The 25,339-nt window shown below is 40.4% G+C and overlaps 3 protein-coding genes across 4 annotated transcripts in view; 2 read left to right on the forward strand and 1 right to left on the reverse strand.

Annotated features, from left to right (window-relative positions):
- Positions 1 to 3,796, forward strand: part of LOC131678921 (sialin) — a 79,754-nt gene extending 75,958 nt beyond the window's left edge. The window contains exons 3-6 of the mRNA XM_058959365.1: positions 762 to 1,675; positions 1,743 to 1,875; positions 1,995 to 2,236; positions 2,306 to 3,796. Of these exons, the coding sequence (XP_058815348.1) occupies positions 762 to 1,675; positions 1,743 to 1,875; positions 1,995 to 2,236; positions 2,306 to 2,506 (1,490 nt within the window). The 3' untranslated portion in view covers positions 2,507 to 3,796. The remainder of the gene's footprint in view (positions 1 to 761; positions 1,676 to 1,742; positions 1,876 to 1,994; positions 2,237 to 2,305) is intronic.
- A 12,173-nt stretch (positions 3,797 to 15,969) lies between these two features.
- Positions 15,970 to 25,339, forward strand: part of LOC131678922 (adapter molecule Crk) — a 51,299-nt gene continuing 41,929 nt past the window's right edge. The window contains exon 1 of one of the 2 annotated variants that reach the window (XM_058959369.1): positions 15,970 to 16,344. The gene's annotated coding sequence lies outside the window, so the exon portion shown is untranslated. The remainder of the gene's footprint in view (positions 16,345 to 25,339) is intronic. The other variant, XM_058959367.1, reaches the window with a different exon arrangement.
- LOC131686268 (uncharacterized) lies at positions 21,882 to 23,027 on the reverse strand. Its single transcript, XM_058970535.1, has one exon. It carries the CDS (start codon positions 23,025 to 23,027, stop codon positions 21,882 to 21,884), a length of 1,146 nt encoding a protein of 381 aa, XP_058826518.1.

Below are 25,339 nucleotides of genomic sequence, written 5' to 3' on the forward strand. Positions count from 1 at the left end.
TTTAGTCACTTTACTCTCCGTCTTCCGCCTCAGCGTTTGCTGCACTTTCCGATCTCACAAAACTGTCGAACGGCCGGAACCCGGCTCGCGCTCGGTACTCTTATTTTTCGCCTGGAACTTCACAAAGTGCACTGTGGCGCTTCATCGTTTCAGGGTGAAGCCGGCGGTAATTACAAACCGTCGAACGTAGTTCCTTTTCTGCTTTCGCCATGGCTGCCATAAACGAAGAGACAGAGCTGTCAATTTTGTTCTTTATAGCCTACTATTTATTGACGATTCACTGGTAGACCCACCATCAAGTGGCATTATATTAGGTTCTTTACGGACACAATTAACCTCACTTTTCTTGACAGTTCACTTGTACTGTTTACATGGACTTAGAAAAATTTTGTGGACGACTAGACGCTTGAAACAATTCGCAAAGAATTTTTCTAAGTCCATGTAAACAGTACAAGCGAACTGTCAAAAATGAACACTTGAGTTCATTTGTGACGTCAGCGTAAAGTGTTCAATACGCACGAAATGTCGGTGAACTCACCGTACCGTGAATACCGTAAGAATGAAAGGTAATCGAAAACAAACAAGCCCTAAAACGTTTTCTAAACGATTGAATACACTTTTGAAATATGAAATGTTTTGGAGTAGATTTCCATTTTAAAACTTTTCTAAGCAATAAATGAATATCTCTGACCAACCGAATTTCCAGCTACGGTAATTGTTTCAGCTAATAATCTCTTCCATTTTCTTTTATATCATTCCAGACTGGTTATCATGTCGCCAAGTACTGAACATTATGGTCATCTTCGGGTTCATGTTGAACTATGCCCTGCGGGTGAACTTCACGATCGCCATCGTGGTAATGTGCAAAACCTTGAAGAATCTCTCGAACGGAACCGCCGGTGACGATGCCCTTGCGTTCGGTAACGAAACAGCTGCGGCGCTGTCCAGTGGCTCCACCACAACCGAGCAGAGTGTGATCGCGGAAGAGGACAAGTTCGAGTGGGATGCGTACCAGCAGAATCTGATGCTCGGCAGTTTCTTCTGGGGTTACGTGCTAACGGAACTACCCGGTGGCCGTCTAGCGGAGGTCGTCGGTGGACGACGCGTCTTCGGATACAGCATGCTTGTTGCCAGTGTACTGACATTGGTTATTCCTCTTGCCGCTTACACCCATTACATTGCAGTTGTTATATTGCGAGCTGTTTTAGGCTTCTTCCTGGGGGCATCCTGGCCGGCCATTCATCCACTGACCGCAGTCTGGATCCCACCGATGGATCGGTCAAAGTTTATTTCCAACATGATGGCTTCTTCGCTGGGAGCTGCTATTACGATGCCAATTTGCGGCTTCCTGATAGCGACCGTCGGTTGGCAGTCGGTGTTCTACTTCACCGGTGGAATCAGTTTGCTGTGGTCGATCATTTGGTTCCTGGTCGTATTCGAGACTCCGGCATCTCATCCACGAATCTCAGCCGAGGAGCGAAATGAAATTGAGAGCGCGATCGGTGCTGTCGGTAAAACTAGGAAACCCACCTACGTGCCATGGAAGTCGATCTTTACCTCGGCTCCAGTTTGGGCTATTATTTTGACTCACGGTGCATCGGTGTTTGGCTTCTTTACCGTTGTCAACCAGCTGCCGACGTATATGAAGTACATTCTGAACTTTAACATTAAGGAGGTAAGATTTTACGGGTTCTATTTTTTACAGTATGATTAATGGAACTTTGTATGTTTGCTCTCTCTAGAACGGTCTTCTGTCTTCGTTGCCGTACTTTGGCAAATATGCTATGGCTGTTATGTCTTCCCACCTGGCCGATCATCTGCGCAAGACTGGAGCTTTGTCAACCACAGCCACTCGCAAGATCTTCACAGCTTTCGGTATGTATCTATTTCGAATTCAAGAATTCAATTAAATTTCATATCAAGGGTTTTACCACATAAGAATAAATTTATATATCCATTTCGGAACAACTGACAAATCCTCTTGTTCTCAACAGCCGTCATGACTCCCGGATTCCTGATGATCGTTCAAGTCTACATGGGCGAAAACCGCAGCTGGGCTGTGGCAATCTTCACCCTTGCACTGTTCCTGAACGGTGCCGTCACAGCTGGCTATCTCGGCAACGGTTTGGACATTGCGCCCAACTTCTCCGGAACTATCTTCGGTATGGCGAATACCCTGTCGTCGTTCGGTGGTTTTGTGTCCGCCTACATGGTTGGTGTTTTGACACACGAAAACGTAAGTTACTATCATGCTACTCTGCAATAGATGTCGCCTCTGACGTTCGATTTCCGTCTTTTTTTTCAGCAAACCTACGGCCAGTGGCAGATTGTGTTCTGGATCCTTGCAGTAGTTTACATTGTCGGTTCTTCGGCCTATGTCCTCATGGGAACGGGCGAGCTGCAGTCTTGGAACAACCCACCGGAACGAGGCATCACCAATCACGAGGCTGAGGAAGGTGTGCCACTGAACCAGCAGAACCAAAATAACAAATCAATCTCCTCCTAAAATGCCACAACGCACAATGATCAATCCAAGCTCCAATGAAAGGCTTGATAAGCTTTTATTCAGAGTTAATTTCCGTTGGAGAATATGTGCCTACACAACGCAGATTACTGTGAGAGGTAACCTGGATAGAACCAATTCTCCAGCTTTGCACTTAATCGTAGCTTTCGTATATGAAATTTACGATCATACTTATATACTTACTTGAGAATCACAATCGTGCCGTACCGGTTTGGGTGGTGCGAAACCTAACTTTTAACGTGTTTTTAGGTGAAAATTTTAAGATTTATGTAAATGTAATCGTTTGAAGAGCGAGCGTTAAGTTTTAGATGCAAGCTAAGTGAAATAGGATGATGATAGTAGCTTTTCGTGATTTGCTTTAGCATTTATACTTATTATTTTGTGTCTCAGATGCGACTAGTGGAAAAGCAAATCCAAGGTGTAACATCACTCGTTGTTATAGGTGTAATTGTAGGGAAGAGAAATTAGAAAACCACACATTTCAAATCGACGGAGTTGTAGTGCTACATGGGCAGAGTTTCATTACACTAGCATTCATAATCATCGAGCTTCACTTGGTGCTGTTTTGATTTTCATGTTTTAGTGGAGATCAACGGCTTTCGTCTCCGGCGAAAGTAGTTCAGTGCTGTAAACTGTGAACGCGTAAATATTGTATTCAACTCAGAGAAAAGCAACAAAATAAAATCATAAATACAGCCTTCCTGATCCATGTTAGATTTTGCGAATAAAGCCATGTTTGTGAACAAAAATTACTTAACATAGTCAGCTTTAATGTAACCAGTGCTCCAGAGAAAAATGCATATGTTTAAATCCAAATTTGTGAACAGAAGATTGAATTTCTTACCAATTTTGATAAAACAACAATGGAATTCTAACATGTGCCTTTAGTTGACCACTTGATAAGCTACGTTTCAAAAAAAGTTATACAACAATAAAAAAAAACCGACAGACTAAATGATAAAGGTGATGTCAGATACTTACAGAAATAATGCGATATACCTACTACATGATCTGAATTTTGAGCGATAATAATCGCCAATCGCACTGCAACTAACGTCAACTGTAGTAAGGAATGTATACAAATTCTTAATCAATAAAATATAATAAAAACATTGCGTATACTCTCAATAGAAACAGTTTTAGAACTAGCCAAATGTCGGTTATAAAACAATTTTTATTTACAATGTGCTTTTGCGATGCGTAGAAACTTTTGCATTACTGTTTCTGATGGCCTTACTCATATTAAATTTACAAATAAATGTTTTAAAAAGATTTGTTGTATTTCATTATTTTTTCGGAGATGTTTTAAAACAACACGTCCTTTTGAGATGTACCCAATGTATCTCGTTTGGATAACTCAAGGTACTAAATCCGACCTTGTTGTCATTGCGGCATCTACGTTCTCGGTATGGTTTGATATTCCTTTTCTCCTCTACTCCTTTAAGCAACTTAAATTGTGTTTCCAAAGCAGTTGAAATCGGTTTACAGTCAGTTATTTTGATTTTTGTGATTTTGATGCTGATTGATTCGCATTCCCAAAAAGGTTTTGATGACCTTAACATCGGTTATACCGGAAGAGCTTTCGCCACATTCATTACCTACAACGATCCTGCTACGATAATAGTGGTTGCATTTTCGAAAATTCTATTATTTCTCCACGAATCTCTGGAACCGCTTATTTCACGTGATTTTACTCACGGCCTCCTGTGATCGGGCAGTCCGGAAAGATCCAATTGGCCTGTCTATAGATAGGTGGACCGCAATAGCAAGAGAACCGGAGAAATAGCTTTAGGAGGACTTTTCTTTAGCAGTAGAAAACACATCCGAACGGTGAGACTTGTAAACTAGAACGAGACATATCTCATGGTTTATTTCAATCAGATCAACTGACAGCAGTGTTGCGCGATTGCGCTTAAAGATTTGCTGAATACACGCTGAAGTGTAACTAACCACTAACGTGTAACGAAAATACATATCAGCTCTCCCTCCTTCGGAAAGAATGAACAATAATTCAAAAAAATCTATTTCTAATCTCAGAACGAATAATAATTCAAAAATATTCATAATCTTCATATAATCTAGGCTTTCTAACTCTCTTCGATCGCCTTTGTAGGCCAGGGAGCACTACCGGATCAGACGGAAGTTTTCTTTTCCTACTAACTTTTCTTCTCTCTATATCAGGTTGATTCTCGTTTCGATCTGGTATTTGCCAGACAATATATTATCTTCTACTACAGTTGCTATCTCTGGATAAACGACAGCCAAGATCAGCCGACCAGTTTTGACCATTCGTATTGATGGTCTTGGCTGACGTACTATTCTTTGTCCATCCTTAGCGATTTTGATTTGAGTTCGATGAGCGATAGTTGTCGCCTCGTTTCCAACCATGATCTGTAATAAAACCTTTTGAAGAATGATGCTTTTAACCATTTTTCACGTACATGTGGCATGTTATGCTTGTACCACACAATATCCCCAGGTATAAGTGCATCTGTTTGTAACTAAGTTTGTGGTACTAACATCTGCTTATAACTTTTCTTGGGGTTAACCAAATCGATTAACATCTTTGGCGTATAAGCAAAAACTTTTTCAGAAGGAAAACTGCCCTCCAACGTCAAGTTATTATTTCTATAATTAAACAAAAATAAGTTTATTTGATCCTCTGAAGTCAATTATAACATTCCTGGCTCCAATAAGAACTTTTTGAGCACATCCTTCACTGTTCTCACCAGTCTCTCCGTCTACCCATTACTAGCAGGATGATATGGAGGGCTGTTTAGTACTTGTATACCCTGTCTGTTAAGAAAGCTTTTGAATGAATGCGAGTTGAACGAAGGACCGTTGGCAGATACTAAAACGTCTGGTAATCCAAAACGAGCGAAAAATTCAATAAGTTTTGTTAAGACCTCTGAACTATTTGTACCTTTCCTCATCCATTCTACCTCCACCCACTTAGAGAAACTATCCACTATCAGCAAAAAGGTACGATGCTCAAAATCAATGTATATTCTGCTAAATGGCCTCGTGGTAGGTATCCAATTTGATGTAATTTTGAAAAGTGTCGTTTTTTGTTCCCTTTGCAATAGCCACAAAGTCGGTAGGCAAATCGTTTCCGAAATTGCTACTTTTTATATATTCTTGATCATATTCACTAGGAACTGAAATTTCCAATGGGAATCGTGAACAAAAGTCAGCATTGCTCATTTTTGCAGATGGTCTGTACTGGATATCGAAATCATACAAATATATAATATTGTCACCAATATTGGATGTTTGCCCTCTTTACCAAAAATTCCCACCAACGGTTTGTGGTTGGTAAAAACTTTAAACTTTTGCCCACACAAATATTTATGGAATGCCCACTCGTTAGTTTGAATAGGAATTACAACCTTCTTTACCTCTAGCTCATCCAAACATTTTAAAACTTTCTCCCTTAACCGAAAAGGAACGTCATACGTTTTTGTAAAGTTTGGAAGATCACCTTTCGAAACTAAATTTGCTTCGAAATGTTTGATTGGTGTAGAAAAGCTCTTGACAAATACATCAGAAAATTTTAGTTTGATTTCAACAATTATTGCTTTTGTCCATAATGTTGTTTGCTGGCATTAGATCGTTAAAAAAATTCCCCAGTTGGGAAAGAATTCGTCCAACTATGGCCTACCCAGCAATGGAATGAACTGGAAATCATAATCAAGCACCAAAAGATTCAATGTTGCCTTTTTACCATTTAACTCAACCCCAACATCAATTTCACCGGAAATTTTTAACCTGGAACCATTTATCACAGTTGCTTAGAACATTTAACTAAAGGAACCCTAGGTACCTAGAACGCTGCGACTGAAAACGAGTTGGCGAAGAATGTTGACGATCTTCCGCCGGATGTATCGCGGATCGGAAACCAAGCCTTCACTCTTCACCGAACCGCGAAACTTTTCTGCTTGTTCTCTAGTTCTTTGAACAACTGCTCCTCTTCCTCTGATCAAAAAAATTCTAGTATTTAGCGAAGCAACGAAGCCAACATCATTATTCGCCATCGCTTTTGTATGAGTCGCCGCCATTTCCCATGTAGCGATAATCTTTTCCGCCTGTTCTAGCGTGAAATTTGAACTATCCTCCGTAAACAGGCAATGCTTAAGCAAGCTATCCGTCAACCCAACAAGAATGCGATCAAATATAAGGCAAACATAAGGTATAAGTATAGGGATTCTTTTGGTCACCAAACTCACAATGTTCAGCTTGAAGTTTTAGTTAAAAAATAAAGTCACTTGCTGATTCTCCATCTTTCTGTACTTTCGTACCAAAACTATATCTTTGGAGCAGGACTGAATCAGTTTTGTCAAATCTCTCCTTAAGCGTTTGAACTAGTATCTCATACGATACCTCGTCCATCAGTGTTTCCGTAGGATAAAGCTTCTCTGCCATTGTGAACAAATAATCTCCACCCAACATAAACATCTGGTCCTTCCCCTCTGTTTCCTTAACTTTGTTCACCCGGAAATGGACGCCTTATCCAATCGGCGAGATTGACCTTTGCCATTTTTGCCAAAATCTAGGTAAAATTATAAAACTAAATTATAAAACTTTACAATCGGTTCAAAATAAATTAATTTGAAATTTAACCATATTTAAACAAATACAAAAAAAAATCTATCGCTCACCAGAACAAATCATCACCCACACCAGATACCACAAAGCAACCACCAAATACTCCAGCAAACCCCAGATGATTCTCCCGGCAACGTGTAATAGCAGCAGTTATTACCGCCGAACATTTTTTCCTACTGTGTAATAATGTCGTTAAACTATTAAAGAAAGAAAAATCTCTATTATAATTTGTATGAACTATTTTCTTCACCAATCTATCAAAAGGATACAAAAGGGTTAATTATTTCGGATTGTTCTTTTGTATTAAATGACGCTGACGCCGCGAAAAGCTAATCGCGTTCCGGTCGACAACTGCAATATCACCAGTTCTTTTTCAGCGCCGTGCCGTAAAAAGTATTCGGCCACTACCGTTTTCCTCGTCGCCACTATTTTATGTGATTTTACTTACGGTCTTCCTGTGACCGGACACTCCGGAAAGATCCAATTGACCTGTCTAGGACCGCAATAGCCAGAGAACCGGAGAAACAGCTTTAGGGGGACTTTTCTTTAGCACTAGAAAACACATCCTAGAACACACACTAGAATCAAAGAGAATAGGGAAAGAGACGAAGAGTGAAAATCAGTCAGAACGGCGACACTCCCTTTATGATGATTTCAACACTAGAATTTTGGCAACCGCTTCCACAGGCAGCACTTTAAATGACTCCTATTATATTTTGAAAACAAACCGTATGTCGATCGTTGGATTTGTTTATCAAACGATGCGCATTTCGAAACAAAGAGATGAAATAATTCTATAGCTTGTTTTTACTCATACATATACTGTAGAATGCACCTCACAATCACGATTAAACCAAATTCTGACGAAAATTGAAATTTCTTTTTTAATAGATGTACAATACTTATCTCCTCCAACTCAGGCATGAGTAATGTTTATTTACATTGCACGATTGGTCTGCTCAATAAGGTATTTTTGGCTTCACACTATTCGTCTCTTTCCCTATTCTATTTGACTAGAATGAGACATATCTCACGCAAAGAGAATAGGGAAAGAGACGAATAGTGTGAAGCCAAAAATACCTTATTGAGCAGACCAATCGTGCAATGTAAATAAACATTACTCATGCCTGAGTTGGAGGAGATAAGTATTGTACATCTATTAAAAAAGAAATTTCAATTTTCGTCAGAATTTGGTTTAATCGTGATTGTGAGGTGCATTCTACAGTATATGTATGAGTAAAAACAAGCTATAGAATTATTTCATCTCTTTGTTTCGAAATGCGCATCGTTTGATAAACAAATCCAACGATCGACATACGGTTTGTTTTCAAAATATAATAGGAGTCATTTAAAGTGCTGCCTGTGGAAGCGGTTGCCAAAATTCTAGTGTTGAAATCATCATAAAGGGAGTGTCGCCGTTCTGACTGATTTTCACTCTTCGTCTCTTTCCCTATTCTCTTTGATCTCACGGTTTATTTCAATCAGATCAACTGACAGCAGTGTTGCGCGATTGCGCTAAAAGATTTGCTGAATACACGCTAAAATGTAACTAACCACTAACATGTAACTACAATACATATCACTATTCATTTCACGCACAAGAAGCCTCCTCCGTATATAGACTTCTGGTGACGATAAATTAAATTTGATTACTTTTCAAAGCCCCCGGATAGTATTATCATCATCATCATCATCTCTGCCGTTAGCGTTCCTTTTGCGAAAGTTGTTTTTACGTCCATCTGATGAGCGACAGGCTATTCTTGATGCGCTATAGCGAACACATTGCGAAGAGTAGTGTTCTATTCGCTCAAAATAATATAAAATAAAATCTCGACAAACATAGGATTACGGCCTAAAAGCCAACTGTCAAAATCCACTTTGAAAGGAAATTTCAGACAAACTGTTACTTGTCGAACACAGTTCACAACAGTTTATGAAAGAGAAAACTTTTCTCTTTCGTTTACTATCAACATCTGTGATTGGCGTGTAACGGCTTGTCCGGAATTTCCATTCAAAGTGGATTTTGACAGTTGGCTTTTAGGCCGTAATCATATGTTTGGCGAGAAATAATATAATAATATGAAATAATATAATATATACTCAAATATCTTTCCGTTCAATATATTCATGATTTTTACTGAGCGGTATACAGATAGAGGATTAATCAATTGGGCTTTTCGATTGATTTGCACCTGCTCGAAAGTGCAAAACCAGTTCACTCCACTACATCGGTACACTGCCAGCGACAACCACAAATGTGTTCTACGGTATAGCTATACAAGATAGAACGTGATAAGTGGCGAGGTATAAAAACAGGGGTGACATTACGCATCCCGAAACGAAAGGTTTATTGTATGCAAACTTGTATGAAAAAGTCGATTCGAAATGGTTCCATAATGTCGCCCCAGGATGTATCATAATACCGCAACATCCTCTACACTTTTTAAAATTAAGATCTACTCAAAACTCAGTTCAAAATTCTTAAATCTAGCAGGAGCAGATACTATTTTTTGAACTCGTGCTGCATATTTAAAAATTTTCCTCTTTTTCAGAGAGAAAAGGCATTGTCGCCGTCCTAAGAGGATCCCTCCGAATCTTAAAAAATGAAATAATCATAGCACTGGATAAAGAATTTCTTCGGCTACATTCGACTTTTAGGTGATTTGAAATATGTTACAATAAGCAATAATTATAGCAAAAAATAATTTCAAATTATATTGTAAAGGATGCTGCGATTCAAGCTCGTTTTTCTCGAAATTAATAGGGGAAAGTGGTAGGTTGCCCGCACTACTGGTCGGTTGTTGGCACCCCTACGTAACTTTTGACAGAAAGTAGACATGGACATTCTGATAAATATCATTTATGTGTTATATTAGCACGATCTTTTTGTACCGATTGCTGAAGCAAACAGACTCGCATGTTCTGTTCTACAACCAATATATTTTTTGAACAAGTGAAACTCTACTTGAATGTTTTTTTTTGATGATTTGCTTATAGAAAGAAGTAAACCGATCGGAAAAGTATGCGCATTTAATATTTATGATGTGAATTTATTCTATTTTGTGATTCAACATTGAATGGCATCGAGCAGTTCGCCACAATTCTTTTAGTTCAGTTTTCAAAAAGGTTACTAAAATCGGTTGTCGGCACCCAAACTTGGTCGGTTATCGGCACCCCCTTTTTTATGGCAAATGCTGAGTTCTCAATAACCTAATCAATATGGATATTTTTGGAACGGGTTTTACGGATAGATACCAGAGATCAATCTTTGGCACCATTCTGAAACATTTACATAAAGAAAACCCACCTGGTCGTATTTTCACCGCTAGGTCACACTGTATATACCAGATTGTCATGACCAAAAAATAGTGCAGGTGGGGGGGAGTAACGGGGTTAACCTGTAGCCCTTTGTCTTCTATCTGATTTGTCTGAAACTTTGGTCAAAAAATGGGCTGCTTAAACTCACTCAATTGCAGTGAATGCGATCCGCCAGTACATTAGCAGTGCGTAATATTCTCGGACTAGAACCAGGCCGAAGGGATTCGTTTAACGCAGATCTGGCACTGCACAACTAGAAAAAATCGTGTAAATTTACGTCTCTTGACCATGACTATACGAGCATCAAAGATGAAATAGTTTTACATTTGATTTTAATTTAACATGTCGTTGAATTTTGTGAGTCACGTTATTTTACTCCACATATGGCGCTGGTTTAAAATGTATAATTTTATGGAACTGCGCTTGGAAAGTACATCTTTCATGTAAAATTAAACAGAACACGGTTATATTTCATCATTTCGTCAATTACGGTTTGTTAGATTGTGGTAAGTTTCGAAATAGTTCAATGGTGAAATTTAGTTTTTTTGGTGTGTAGAACACTAGGCGCACGACCAGACAACATGTTTAATGTCACAATAGCCGTCACCGCAAGCGCAGAGAACGCTCTTTACGACCCCAATACGCCGGAGATGCGCATTCAACGTATAATGATTGGACATGATCCGAGATGCCACCCGAAGGAAGTCACGACGTTCATCCATCCTTTTTAACCAAGGTTGGTTGATGCCTTTGGGATTCCTAAACTTCCATTAAATTTGCCAATTTTCGAGCGTTCTCCAACTCTAAATCTAACTGAAAAATTCGTTAAAGCTGCGCGATATTTCACAAATATTACCTTTCAATGCCTAAGTGTCCGCCTTCTCATTATCATTCTAATCTAAGGCTGTGAACTATTTGGCGATTTTTTTAACCTTTAGTTAAAATTTGACAGTTCGAAAATTATTTTCTCTTGAATGGATAAATTTAACCGAGAGAGCGAACCATTTCAAAAGTTGACATATGGATAATTATTTAGAATTGACAGCTGCGATGACCACAAGTTGGTAGAGGTGTGAACATTTGTCGATATTTTCAAATTAGTTTTTTTCTTATTACATTAAGTATGACAGTCATAGCCTCGAAAAGTAAACATCCACATCATGAAATAACCCAAACAAATATTAACACAACACGTTATCGTTTCCATTCTTATCCCTTAATTTTGTATTGAAAAACATTGATAACTTCGATTAGGTACTGAAAATGTCTCCATCATGGGCAAAATTTTAACCATCGGGCTGTCAAATTTAACTATCGCTCTGTCAATTTTAACCATGCTCCAGAGTAGGGTTATTTTGCAAATAACTTTCGAAGTGTCAGATTTTAACTATAAGTTAAAAATTTCACCAAATGGTTCACAGCCTAAGTGTCACTTTTCTTATTACCCGAATGAACTCAAACTAACATTTGTATCAGGAAATCCGGAACGACTTCAATATAAAGAATCTAGGATCGCCCATATTCTCTCCAAGAAAATTAGGAGTACTTTCCAAGTTCCATCGATTGAAACACCTACTTGGAACTGTAACGATGTAGACATGGTGGTAGGTAAATATAAAACCATAAGTTTTGTGGAGAAAATGCTTAGCGCGAGTATATTTTCTGTCACATAAATTTGTGTTTGAAGAACAATTATTACGTTTATATACATTATTATAATTTCATTGCGAAACGTCTATCATTTGAATGTGAATTTGCGTGGAATGCTGTTGTCGCCGATAAAGAATTCTTTGTTCCGTGTATGGGGCCCAGCTGCTAGACGAAATATTGTTTCTCTCGTTAATCCATTGACGAACCGGTGCCAATAACCGTGTTTTTCAGTTTGCATCATGTTTTTTATTTGCGTTTCTAAGCTACGCGAGCTATTCGGAAAAATTTGGGTGATCTGAAGTTCAAAAAGTCCTCATAGGATCTTTTCGCGTACAATTCTGAGCACTCTCTGCCCACAACGGAGTGGGAAACCGTCCACGATTGTTCTCGCCAGGTATTCGTTTTGTCTGACCTTTAATCTCAGTGTAGAAAAACAAGCCAGTCAAAACGTTGCACACTGCCACCGGCAGTGATGTCCCTATTCTCTGTGCAGTAAAGAGAAATTGAAATTGCTCCCCACACTCTGCCAAGCAAAACACGAGCGCTTCTCTTTCGTTCATATTTCGCATGTTTTTTGTAAACGGCCAATAAGCATGCTGTCAAAATTCACTTTGAGAGAAAATTCCGGACAAAGAATGGATGTTAACAATTTATGAAAAATAAAAGTTTTCTCTTTCGTCTGCTGTTGTGATTTTTAATCAGCGATTAATGGTTTGCCCAGAATTTTCTCTTAAAGTGAATTTTGACAGTATGCTTACTGGCCGTTTTCAAAAAAAAAAAAGCGAGATATACACCACCGTATTTATGTGTGAGCGCATGTTGATGTCAGAGGTAAACTTTCATACACCCAACACTGAAACGATCTAGAGTGTGGAGAAGAGCTCTTGAAATTCTTTGTGGCGCGCTCAGATAATTTCACCAACGCGCGCCCAGTGTCGCTGCGGTGTATTCACTGGCGTGTGATCTTTGGTTTGTTTTCGTCTGGCAAGCGGCAGAGCGATTATTTGGTTTGCACTGGTTGTTGCGTTGTGTTGTGTGGATGGTGGTGGATTATTTCAAGCTTATATGATTTTCTGCTGAGGATTTGATACAAGTTGCTTAGTAAAGCTTACGAGTGTTGTTACACTACCCTGGGAAACTTGAAGTATTCGAGCTTAGGGGCAAACAAGGAAAACATTTAACGTATCAATGTATCGGCTGGTATAAACAAAGTTTTATAATGATCAGTAGTATCAGCTTAATCGTATAACAGATATAAGACGGGATTTGTACATCCACATTAGGACCGGCCTATTTTTTGTTCGACTGAATAACTCAATGTTAATTTTACTTATTTTGATTGCGAATTAGCCGACGCCAACAAGTAAAGTGATCCATTGCAAGATTATTATCATACGTGATAATTGCAGGTTTAGTGCGACAATCCCATTGAAACTAAGAATCTTGCTTGGTCGTGGATTGAACCTATTTTTATTTATGGTTTAACTTCTAGGGGCAGATCACTCTAGGAATGTATAAAAAATTTGCATCAAATTAGAAAAAATGCATTTAATTTCCATTTTTGCATCAACTTTGCACTCCCTCGCAGAAAAGTTTGTTCAAAAAGCGTCCTACGCTGATCCACTTTATTAGACATTTTGTGGAATGTAGGGCTAGTTTTTTCGTAGGGTTTTGACGTCTTACACGCAACTCAAAAGACATTGCACGCAACGCAAAATGCATTATGAATTTCTGTTTTGATGGAAATAAATGCATTTAATTTCGCTAATTTTTAAAAATGCATCACAAGTGATCTGCCCCTAGTTTAACTTACAGTGGGTCCAAAAAGAACTTGTTATCTGATTTGACTCTTCATTTGCTTTACTTGCTGTACACATGTTAAACTGGCCTATTTCTAAAAATACAGCTAGATGATTATTTCTTGGGTGTGCCGTATCTGTAGTCGCAGGTAAAATATATGATTAGTGCTCATGCTAGTGTTATAATCTTGAAGAAAACTGCAGCTCATTTTAAACTCACTACATACAAGCTCAAGTTTAACTAAAGAATCATATATGTATGGAGTAAATTAAATTCCGACCGCAATAAAATAATTATTTCTAACGCATACGTTTATAAAGTCCATATAAAACCAAATAAATTTCACGAGGATTCACATTGTTACTTGTTTTTTTCTGTAGCTCGTTTTTAAAAATAATGACGAACCAATTTAGAAGCACTTCTATTTGTCCGGTACAGTGCTCTTACAGCGCTGTAGATTTTTCAAAACATTGAAATTTTATTTTTTGGTACATTTGTACTGAGGTACGGTTGCCGTTAGTGTTTCGTCAGGTTTCGTGCTGTCAGTGGCAATGTGATTCGTGACAATACCAGTTTAAATACTGGTTGTTTTACTACGTAAGTAACAATTAGTAATATATAATCGTTTTTAATAATTTATTTAATTAATTTAATTTTGAAGCGAAACAAAAAATAGCTCTCATTTTTACTGATTTTTATTGCTTTATTGCTTTATTGTTTATTTTTTTTATAGATTTTCAAAGCAATGGCTCGCAAGTATAATATGCGCACAATAACTGCTGTAACAGTAACGTTGCGTGTTACCAATGTATTACTGGTCAGAAATATTTTTTCATTTCAATTTCCACCCCATTTCGTGGTATTTTCCAAAATACGATTTTTAAACTTTCACTCTTCAAAATAATTGCACTTTTTCAAAAATATCTGTGTTTCATTTTATGCTGTTTCAGGACCATTCTTTCAAGTTTTTGAATCATTTGATTTTCTCAAATCGGTTGAAAATTCGCAACGTTATAGTAATTTTTGTGAAAAAAGTCAAAACCGTGATTTTTTCCCTTTTTATTTTGTTCAAGCCAGTTTATGTATCATTGAATCAATAAATTCCTTACTTTCACTCACGCAGCTGTTTTCGTCATTAAAAAACGAAGAAAAGGACGTATTACACATTGCTTTTGGTTACATTTTTACCTGCGAAAATTGCGATCAAACGCGTGGGGTACATTTATACCCCAGTGCAACGTACTAGGGTGGAAAACGCAAGTGCAACATTCTAGGGTAATTGAAATAAGAAATCACACCGTTCGTCTTTTAATTTTCAGTAAAAAACTGATAAAGGGTTATTTTCACAGGCAATTTGTCAAATTCAACTATTAAATTGTTTGTTTATTTGGTGCGCTAACATTTATGTCGTTTTTCATTGAAAAATACCGGAGCAGTGGATTGCACTGGTTTTGCACTTTCTAGCAGAAGGGGGAATGAAACACGTCTAGTGGCCAGCTCTTCTGCTAGAAAATGCAACATCAGTGCAATCCACCGCCCCGTAATTGTTAAATAATTGGTAACTTGTTCAATAATTATTATTGAACAAGTTACCAATCCTTTACTTAAATATGCCGCTAACGATCTGAAAATTTTGCTGAATAACCAATATTTCGGAGAGTTTGGTAACAGAATTGTTTTATTGAATTTTCTACTGAACGCTTTGGTGTTTAAAACCCTTGCTTTGGTTGTTTACGGCACTCAGCATTTTAAACTAATGTCGTTTTTCATTAAAAAACTCCGGGGTAGTGGATTGCACTGGTTTTGCACTTTCTAGCAGAAATGGGAATGAAACACGTCTAGTGGCCTCCTCTTCTGATACAAAATGCAACTCTTCTGTAATCCACTGCCCCGGTGTTTTTCAAAAAAAACTCCATAAGTGTACAAAATATTTGAGGTCTGAAAATCGGTGGAACCCCTTAATGCGCTACTGTTTACAGCTTTTGCTCTACTTTCAATCGAACTTTCAACTAACCACTCCCTCGGCTCGGCAAAAGCTTTTTCTCTCGCGCTCACCGCAGTTTTGCTGATGGGATGACAGCAGCTCAAACTGTCAAACTTAAAAAGCAAAAAAAACGCAAAGTGCAGTGCTTTCATCTTATTACTGTGTAGTGTCGCTGGACCGCTTAAAATTTATTAATATTTTGGCCTTCGAGAACGGTTTTTGTGATCAAGTGAAGACGTGAACTGGTCCCACCAGCGTCCGGTACTGGAATCCCGTTGCATGAGTTGCGTTCCCCACGCAAGCAGATCCACCAGCAACGGCAAGTGTCGCACCGGTCGCTTTCGAGGCATTTCCGATGGCGTAACAGGGAGTGATCAAAATTAACAGATTTTGTCGTCGGTTGCCGTCTTTCATCCCATCTTTTGCTTGAGATCGCGGGGACACTCAACAATTATTCTCTGCGGTAAGTAGCTGTCCTCAGTTGAACGAGTCCTCGCCGAAGCGTCCGGATAGGTACGGTGCTGCGCCGGAGCATATTCCATATTTTTTGCATTCTGTGAAGTGACGACACCCATCATATCAACGAGTATAATATAGGGTGAGAAGCTGGGAAGAAAACAAACAATAATTTACTTCAGCAGCAATCAGTCAGTGGACGCTGGGAGATTTGCCCGAAAATGCATAGCTTGCATGTGCTGCAACATGGGAGCGGTGGTGGTCACATTTATGTTTGCTTATTAGGCTTTTTAAAATTGATAATAGATATGGAACGTTCGAGGGAAGAAGATGAAGAATACTAACCGTAAGGTGGGGTGGGTTTGAAATATGGTAGTTGAATATTTTTTCGTTTTGTTTTCCTAATCAAGTGCAAACTTAAAACGATTTTCAATGTAATACTACAGAATGATATTAAATTTCCCAGTCCCAAATGTTGTCAATTTGAGAGGTTCTCAATTGATGAAATGCATAAGTTTTGCAGATGCAATTTTGGCGACCTTCTTCACAAGTCGCAGCGTTGGCAATGTTATTGACAGTGGTTTCCCGGTTGGCATACTGGAAACCGCGATGATATCAGTCTGCAATGAGAAATATGATTCGTCTGGTGCATATGGTGCAGCACCGATTCATCCGCGTATCCGCAAAATCTTGTGTCTTAAAGATGAAGCAGGATTTGTCGACCAGACGGTGACAGTATTTTGGGAGACATTAGGATTTGGTCAGAACAACAATTTCGTCCGGGAAAGCCCCCTATTTAAGCCTCACAGCGCTTATTAAGTCCGATGTAGTTCAAGCTATGTAAGAATGCCGAGTTCCACATTTTGACCCTTGCTCTTTCGAGTTAAGCTGTGGAGGAAAGGGATTACATGCGTAATCTAGTCCATGAACTAAACCGATTGTTCGATGCGAAATGATCCAGGTTGAAATGGATGAGACGAAAATCTTCGTATTTTTAAGAAGCTGATTGTTCTTCGAAGCACTAGGCTCTACGATTCTGCAGGATATCTTCTGCTCGAAACATCGGATGGCTCGTTTAAAGCAGCGGTCAGGGTTTTCAGATCAGGTTTAGTTTCAACGAGACATGTAAAGCCTGCAAAAATATTTTAGCAAAAACGACAACCGTGCTCACTAACCCAAATGGTTCGAATAATTTTCCTATGCAGGAGAGTTCAGTTCAGTGCGTTTGGTTACAATCTTGGAAGGCTCAAAGCAAGGTGTTTCGGTCATATACCTTAGATGAGCTGTACTCAGTTTCTAGTGCAATCCCAATGCTGAACTCGATGTTTTGATGTCTGCTGCAGCGTCCAATTTTCTTCCGGAACATCTACTAGGGTAGCGAATGAGTTACAGGCCTATTTACGAAGCTGTAAACCAGCTGAATACGCAGTTCAATCTCTTTCTCAACAGTCTTGGCGTCTAAGATCCATATAAAAATCTTTGCCTGTAAAAAATGTAAAACTGTAGTCACCCTTAGGAGGACAAAACAGGTCATCCGTATATTCCGTGATACTAGCCTTCAATGTCGAGTGGAATTTGAAACGTACTTGCGTTGTCCGATGGCAGAAATTGGAAGTTCAATCTGAGACAAACTGCCATCCGCTGACTGATTCTCTCGCTGACAAATCAAAATTCGCGTCCCGAATCCAGTAGCGCTCGAGCTGGATGCTGATTTCTAGTAGAGTCCTGCTAGTACTTGCAACACGCAAATTGCAACCCTTCTCTCTCGTGTATGCAGCTGGTAATGGTGAAACTGCGCATTGGTTTTCAGTGATGTAATCGAAACTGCTTGACTGCTTTGTTCTCTGGAAACAGTTGGGTATAGTGACAATCACGGCATTGTTGACACCTACTTTCAGCAACACAATCTTTTTCCATATGTCCGGGCGAGTAAATCAACGTGTTTGCGCTTACGAATTTATATAAGGGGTCTCAAATGCTAACATGCAAACGACAGGGAGCTCATATTCAAAAATATGAAGTACAAGGAAGCAAGTCTCAGGGCGGCACAGTTGGAGACTCCAGTTTTATGGGGGAGCTCACCTACTCCATTCATCTGAACTGTGCATTCAAATTTAAACAACTGAATGACGGCCCGCGCGAACACTAAAAACGCGAATATACAAACGGCTACACGTTAACGTAAATAAATTGAAACACGTGAAGTTATACACAGGCTAGCATACGCGGCATAAAAAACACTCATGCGACACGTTAACATACAAACGCTCGAGTCGTGCACGATAATACGAAATTGACCACGCATACGGACATGTAATTGCGATCATCCGCGCGCATAGAACACATCGGTGATTGTGCGCTATTATAGAAAAGCGCGTTTCCTTGAATCGGTCACCTCCGGAAACCTAGTAATCTGGAGTAATATGCGGGGACTCATTCTCTTCTAGCATCTTAACTGTACACTCAAAATTAATCATCAAACTCGCGATCCGCACGAACATTCAAGAACCCACGCAAATAAGAAATCGTTACACCGCTACACTCACGCTCACGCAATCAAACACGTTGACATACAAACGCTCGAATCCTTTGCAATCATCCATGCACACTAGGGTGACAATGATTTATATGAAGAAAAAAAATTCGCAACCTACACCCCCTAGCGTCGTTCCAAATCATGAAAAAATGGCACTGTCCAAATTTGAGCGAAATCGGTTAACCCTAACCCCTCCCCCAAAGACCTTAAAGTCTGTATGGGATTTTTGGCCAAAATGTATGGGGAAACACTCGCAGTTCACAAAATCGCCGCTAGAGGTCGCTGTAAACTTCCGATCACTGACCTAGGAAGGAGTTAAGCTTTTGAAGATATGCTGAACAAGTTTGTCGAAGACTGCAAGACAATCCAACCAACGTTTAAAGTTGGATACTGCTGCTTAACATTCGCAAAGGGCGTACTCCGCTTATCTCATATATGTGAACCACGAGTGAAGGTGGGACAAAGTTAGGAAAAACTCATATTTCTCTGAAACGATAAGAGATAGAAAGTTATGATGTTCCACAAAGTTGTAGAGGAATAAAAGGACGTTTTGGTTTCACTGGAAAGCTTCAGGATTTCTCCGCCAGGTGGCGGTAGTGGGCCTAGCAATTTAAAGGGAATACTCCTATCTGTATAACGGTAAGAGATGGATCATTTGAATGTTCTACAAAGTTGTAGAGTAGCAAAAAATATTTTCTTTTCTCATTTGAAAAATGCATAATTCTATCACACGGTCGCGCCAGTGATCAAAATTAATTCAAGGTAATACTCCTATCCATACAATGGCAAGAGATAGTGCAATCTGATGTTCTGCGAAGCTATATAGTATTTCAAAGGCTTTCGTGTTTCGTTGTAAAAATAGAATTTAGGCCTCTTAGTGGTGCAAACAGCATAGAGTATGAATATATTTTAATACACCTTTTGAATGTTTTCTAATTTTTTCGAATTTTTACTCCTATTTCTTGTGCAGAGATTCTTTTATTATACATAACATGTTACAAAGTTTTCTTAATACTATCCTGCTATGATAAAACCTATATTCTTAAATTTCTTCGTAACCCCATTTGTATTTCTCCTGTTACATTCATTTATATAGCATTTTTAATTTTTTTAACTAACTGTTGACTAACTTTAAGAGCGCTCTTGTCTCAGAGATGTCGTGTATAGTGCCGCGCGTCAGTGCTCGTTTATTACCTCTCGCAGAAGAAGCGTACACAATGCGCTGTGAATCCAGTTAGACTGGCATTGGTTGCACGATTACAGGGCTGATAATTTGGTGATAGGTGAGAACTACTGGGGTCATTCGAATGCCAATTAGTGACTGTTCGCGCGCACTGTTGGTTCTTCGGATACTTGGAGTGAAAACTAAAAACTGTAAAATTCACTGCGCGAACAGAAACGCGTAAAACGTGTAATTGCGTGGACTGTATATTTGATACTAAGCTATATTTCTCTGACCTACATTTGATCAGCTGACCAGCGACCGGCGAACGATCGTGCCAAAAAGGCCTATTCCCGATCAGAAACACATAACAGAAATATTTCAAAACTATATCTCGCATTGTTACTTGTTATAAATTTCTGTTATTTTAACTACTAACGAGACCTAATTTATAACACAATATGTTACAAAAATTGTGTTCTGTTATAATCTTGTTATTTCATTCTGATCGGGTTGCTTCGTGTCTACCTGCATCAGATGGATGAGATAGATCGAAGAACGCTACGCGCTAGAACGGGAATAAACCATTCTCCGCTTTGTCGGAGTTGTAGGGTGGTTGTCAAAATTAAGTTTCCCTAATTTTTCTTCTTGCTTCAACATACGCCGGCCGCCTTGAAATCTCTGCGAGTTTCAATATATATCTCTCCTACTCTAACTACTGTTCAAATCTACATTTCAAATCATAGTATATAATTATATAATTCATCACAAAAACTAAGCAATATTTTCGGCTTGTGTTTTGCCAATACTCGGTGCCGCCAGTGCGACAGTTGATCGGTTGACCTTGACCCAATTCTACTGGTGATAATTCTTCTGCTGTTGGGTCGATCGAAAGTGCATTCGAGATGCAACGTATTTGTTGTTTTGCTGATATTGTGTCGGTGCTGTTGCTGTGTGAAGATAGTTTACCGAAACCATCTCGCTGTTGCTGTTATTCGTGGGCAGTCGGTGCCCTTTGCTGGTACGGTGGAATGCATTTCTGCGCTGCTGGTAAGTGGTGATTTTGCTGGTTTTTCTGCTGTTTGTTTATTAGCTGGAGTGCTGACTGAACTGGAAATTTTGCAGGACATTCTTCCTTCTCGCTGTGGACTCGATCACGATTGGTTGCCGTTGATTCGTGACTTCTTGGTTGGTTCCAACGGACATTCCGCCGGACTGGGTGCGTCTCTCAGGACTTCGGTGTAAGTACCAACGAATATTCATTGGTTTGCTGCTACTGTGATCGGATAGTTTTAGTGATGGTGACGTCATCGATGATGGTATGCTGATAGATGTTGCTCGGGTGCGGTGAGTTTCGACGTTACGCTGGTGATTTTCGGTATGCTACGAATGTGCTGTGACTGCGATGGATCTCTACGCTGCTTTAATCGTCAAGTCGAGCTGGTCATGCTCGCCAACGACACCGGCGTGGACATCAAGAGGATGAATTGACCACTTCTTCCTCCGTTGCAGGCTAGACGTAGTTGTACCTCGAATAAACCAAGCGTGATGTGTGGTTTTAGAACAGATTCTTCACGGAGGACAGTACAAACTCGAACATAATGCAAGCATGCAACATCAAAAACATGGACCATCACCGAAACAAAACAGATTACCTCCGAATGTGGGGAATCAAACAAGGATACTCATTTAGCTTGAGTGCGGGTCGTCTAGCATTCCGGGAGATGACCGAAACTCGACGTTGCGACTGAGGAAGAAAATTCTGATAAGCTTTTTGAAAATAAAAAACATACATAACTTAACTGGTGGTTGCGGAGATCCTCTGGATCTCCGCAACTGGAGACATCTAGGTCTCTTCGGGCGTTGAGTTAAAGTTGTCACGGATGGGTAGCACGCAGATTTTGGAAATCCCTCTTCGGTAGCTACCATCCTTCGTTTGTACTGTTGCGACACGAATGTTTCCATCCGGTCCAGGATGAATTTCCGTTATGCGCCCCAACTGCCATTTCAGTGGGGGCTGATTTTCGTCTTTCAGGACAACCATGGTCCCAATCGCTAAATTTTCCTTCCGTCGCATCCATCTGGTTCTGTTTTGCAGATCAGACAGATATTGTTCCGACCATCTTTTCCACAATTGCTGAAGAAACTGCTGATTTCGTTGCCATGCTGCTAGTCGACCTTCAGGAATACTGTCCAGGTTTGGTTCTGGTATTGCCGTTAGTGGCCGATGAATCAGAAAGTGTCCTGGAGTTAACGCTTCGAAATCTGCTGGATCGTTGCTAACAGGTGTAAGCGGACGAGAGTTTAAAATCGCTTCGATTTGTACTAGTACTGTAAGCATTTCGTCGTGAATCAAACTTCGTGTTCCGATAGTGCGTTTGAATAGGGTTTTGAACGACTTCACTGCTGACTCCCATAGTCCGCCAAAGTTCGGCGATCGTGCTGGTATGAATTTGAAGTCTATTTTGTCCTCTGACGCTTCCCTTATCGCCTGTTCTTGAAACTGCTGATTGTTGAACAATTTACGAAGCTCGTCAAGCTCCCGTTTTGCGCCGACGAAATTTCGAGCATTGTCGCACATGATGAGTTCCGGCTTGCCTCGCCGAGATGAAAAACGTTTCAGTGTGGCCAAGAAGGCCTGGGTTGTCAAATCTGCTGCTAATTCCAGGTGCACTGCTTTGGTGACCAGGCAAACGTAGATGGCTACAAAGCACTTCACTGGGCGATTTTTGCGATACGGGTAGCCTACTAAAAACGGTCCACAGTAGTCAACTCCAACACGACGAAACGGTAAGCATGGTGTGACTCTTTCTGGCGGTAGATCCGCCTTCAGTTGATCCTGGACTCTTGGTTTCACTCGAAAGCATGCGACGCACTTATGGATTACGCTTCTTGCTAAATCACGGGCGAATGTCGGCCAGAATCGTTCTCGAACTGCCGATATCAGTAACTGTTGACCCGAGTGGAACAGCTTCTGATGATAGTACTCCATTACGATCCTTGCTAGAGGGTGACGACGATCCAAAATGAACGGATGCTTTCGACTTGTTGCGATCATTATTCAAAGGCAGTGTTCTGATTCCGTTATCCATTCCTTTATTCGTGTTACAGTTGTTGGGAAAGGGATACAAAATTCATTTTATACCCTTTAAATAAAACTTGTGTTCGCAACGCAATGTATCGAACATAATTTGTAGATTTAGGCACATATTTTAATATTAAACATAATCCTAAGTTTAGAGATATATCGTGATATAAAGCACACTACTGTTTTTCGGATATTATTTTCCATTCAAGCTGTCGTTATTTGACATTTGTTCTCGTACTCACTTTAGCAGGATGTCGTCTAGACTGTGTCAGTAAATGATGGTAGGTTTTTTACTCAATGTTGCCCAATGAGGCGCGGCGACTATTCTGTCGGTAACACTCCCCCCCAGTACGCCTGCTGCTTGCGCTGGCTTACTTGTTGATCGCGCCGAATATTCGAAATCTCTCGACTATTGATCCACAGACCTGTTTTATCTTCGACCAGTCTATGCTGGATAGCTATATTAAGTTTTACTAGACACTTGAAGGTTTGAAGTTTCCTTGTGAAACTGACAAAGTGACAAGCTCCGAAGAGTGGCCCTAATTAGGATCCCTAAATGGCTTCGCAAACTCTTTCGACGGCATCGTACATCTATGGTATGGCATTGAGCCCGACGACGAAAATTGTTCACCACTCTTGGCCGTTCGACACCTGTGTGGTTGCAACTATCTACGCCTTCACCCTTCTTCTGATGACTCGCACAGCTTCGCCAACTCCCTAGACGACATCGTACAACTGCGGTTTGGCATTGAGCCCGACGACGAGAATTGCGCTCCAGACATGGCCGTTCGACACTTATATGGTGGCGACAATCTACGCCTTCACCCTTCACCCGATGACAAATACAGCTTCGAAAACTCTTTCGACGGCACTGTACTGCTGCGGACTGGTATTGATCCCCACGACGAAAAATGTTTACCACTCTTGGCCGTTCGACGCTTGTGTGGTGGCGACAATCCACGCCTTTACTCTTCATCTGGCGACATGCTAAGCTTCGAAAACTCTTTAGAGGACACAGTACTCCTGCGGGCTGATATTGAGTCCGAAGACGAAAATTGCCCACCACTCTTGGCCATTCGACGCTTGTATGGTGGTGGCAATCTACGACTTCACTTTGTATCCGATGACACGCACAGCTTCGAAAACTCTTTCGACGACATCGTACTCCTGCGGGCTGGCATTGAACCCGACGACGAAAATTGTTTACCACTCTTGGCCGTTCGGCGCTTGTATGGTGGCGACAATCCACGCCTTCACCCTTCTGGCGATGACAAACACAGCTTCTAAAACTCTTTCGACGACACCGTACTCCTGCGGGCTGGCATTGAACCCGACGACGAAAATTGTTCAACACTCTTGGCCATTCGACGCTTGAGTGGTTGTAACTATCTATGCCTTCACCCACTATCTGATGATTCACACAGCTTCGAAAACTCTTTAGACATCGTACATCTGTGGTTTGGCATTGAGCCTGGCAAGAAACATTGTTCATTCCTGGCCGTTCGACGCTTGCGTAGTGGCGACAATCTACGCCTTCACCATTCATCCGATGACTAACACGGCTTCGCAAACTCATTCGACGACATCGTACTCCTGCAGGCTGGCATTGAACCTGACGACGAAAATTGTTTACCACTCTTGGCCGTTCGACGCTTGTGTGGTGGCGATAATCCACGCCTTCACTCTTCATCTGGTGACATGCACAGCTTCGAAAACTCTTTAGAGGACATAGTACTCCTGCGGGCTGGTGTTGAGTCCGAAGACGAAAATTGTTCATCCCTCTTGGCCATTCGACGCTTTTATGATGGCGACAATACACGCCTTCCCCTTTCTTCCGATGACTCACACAGCTTCGCAAACTTTTTTGACAACATCGTACTTCTGCGGCCTGGCATTGAACCCGACGACGAAAATTGTTTACCACTCTTGGCCGTTCGACGCATGTATGGTTGCAACTATTTATGCCTTCACCCTGCTTCCGATGATTCGCACAGCTTCGCAAACTCTCTAGACGACATCGTTCAACTGCGGTTTCGCATTGAGCCTGACGACGAGAATCGCGCACCAGACTTGGCCGTTCGAAACTTGTGTGGTGGCGACAATCTACACCTTCACCATTCATCCGATGACAAACACAGCTTCGCAAATTCTCTAGACGACATCGTACAACTGCGGTTTGGTGTTGATCGCGACGACGAAAATTGTTCACTACTCTT

This window comes from Topomyia yanbarensis, chromosome 2 (assembly GCF_030247195.1).
Source record: "Topomyia yanbarensis strain Yona2022 chromosome 2, ASM3024719v1, whole genome shotgun sequence".
NCBI lineage: Eukaryota > Metazoa > Arthropoda > Insecta > Diptera > Culicidae > Topomyia > Topomyia yanbarensis.

Bases quoted from the DNA above. Each gene is read 5' to 3' on its own strand.
- LOC131686268 (XM_058970535.1), bottom strand. From the start codon at position 23,027: ATGGAGTACTATCATCAGAAGCTGTTCCACTCGGGTCAACAGTTACTG.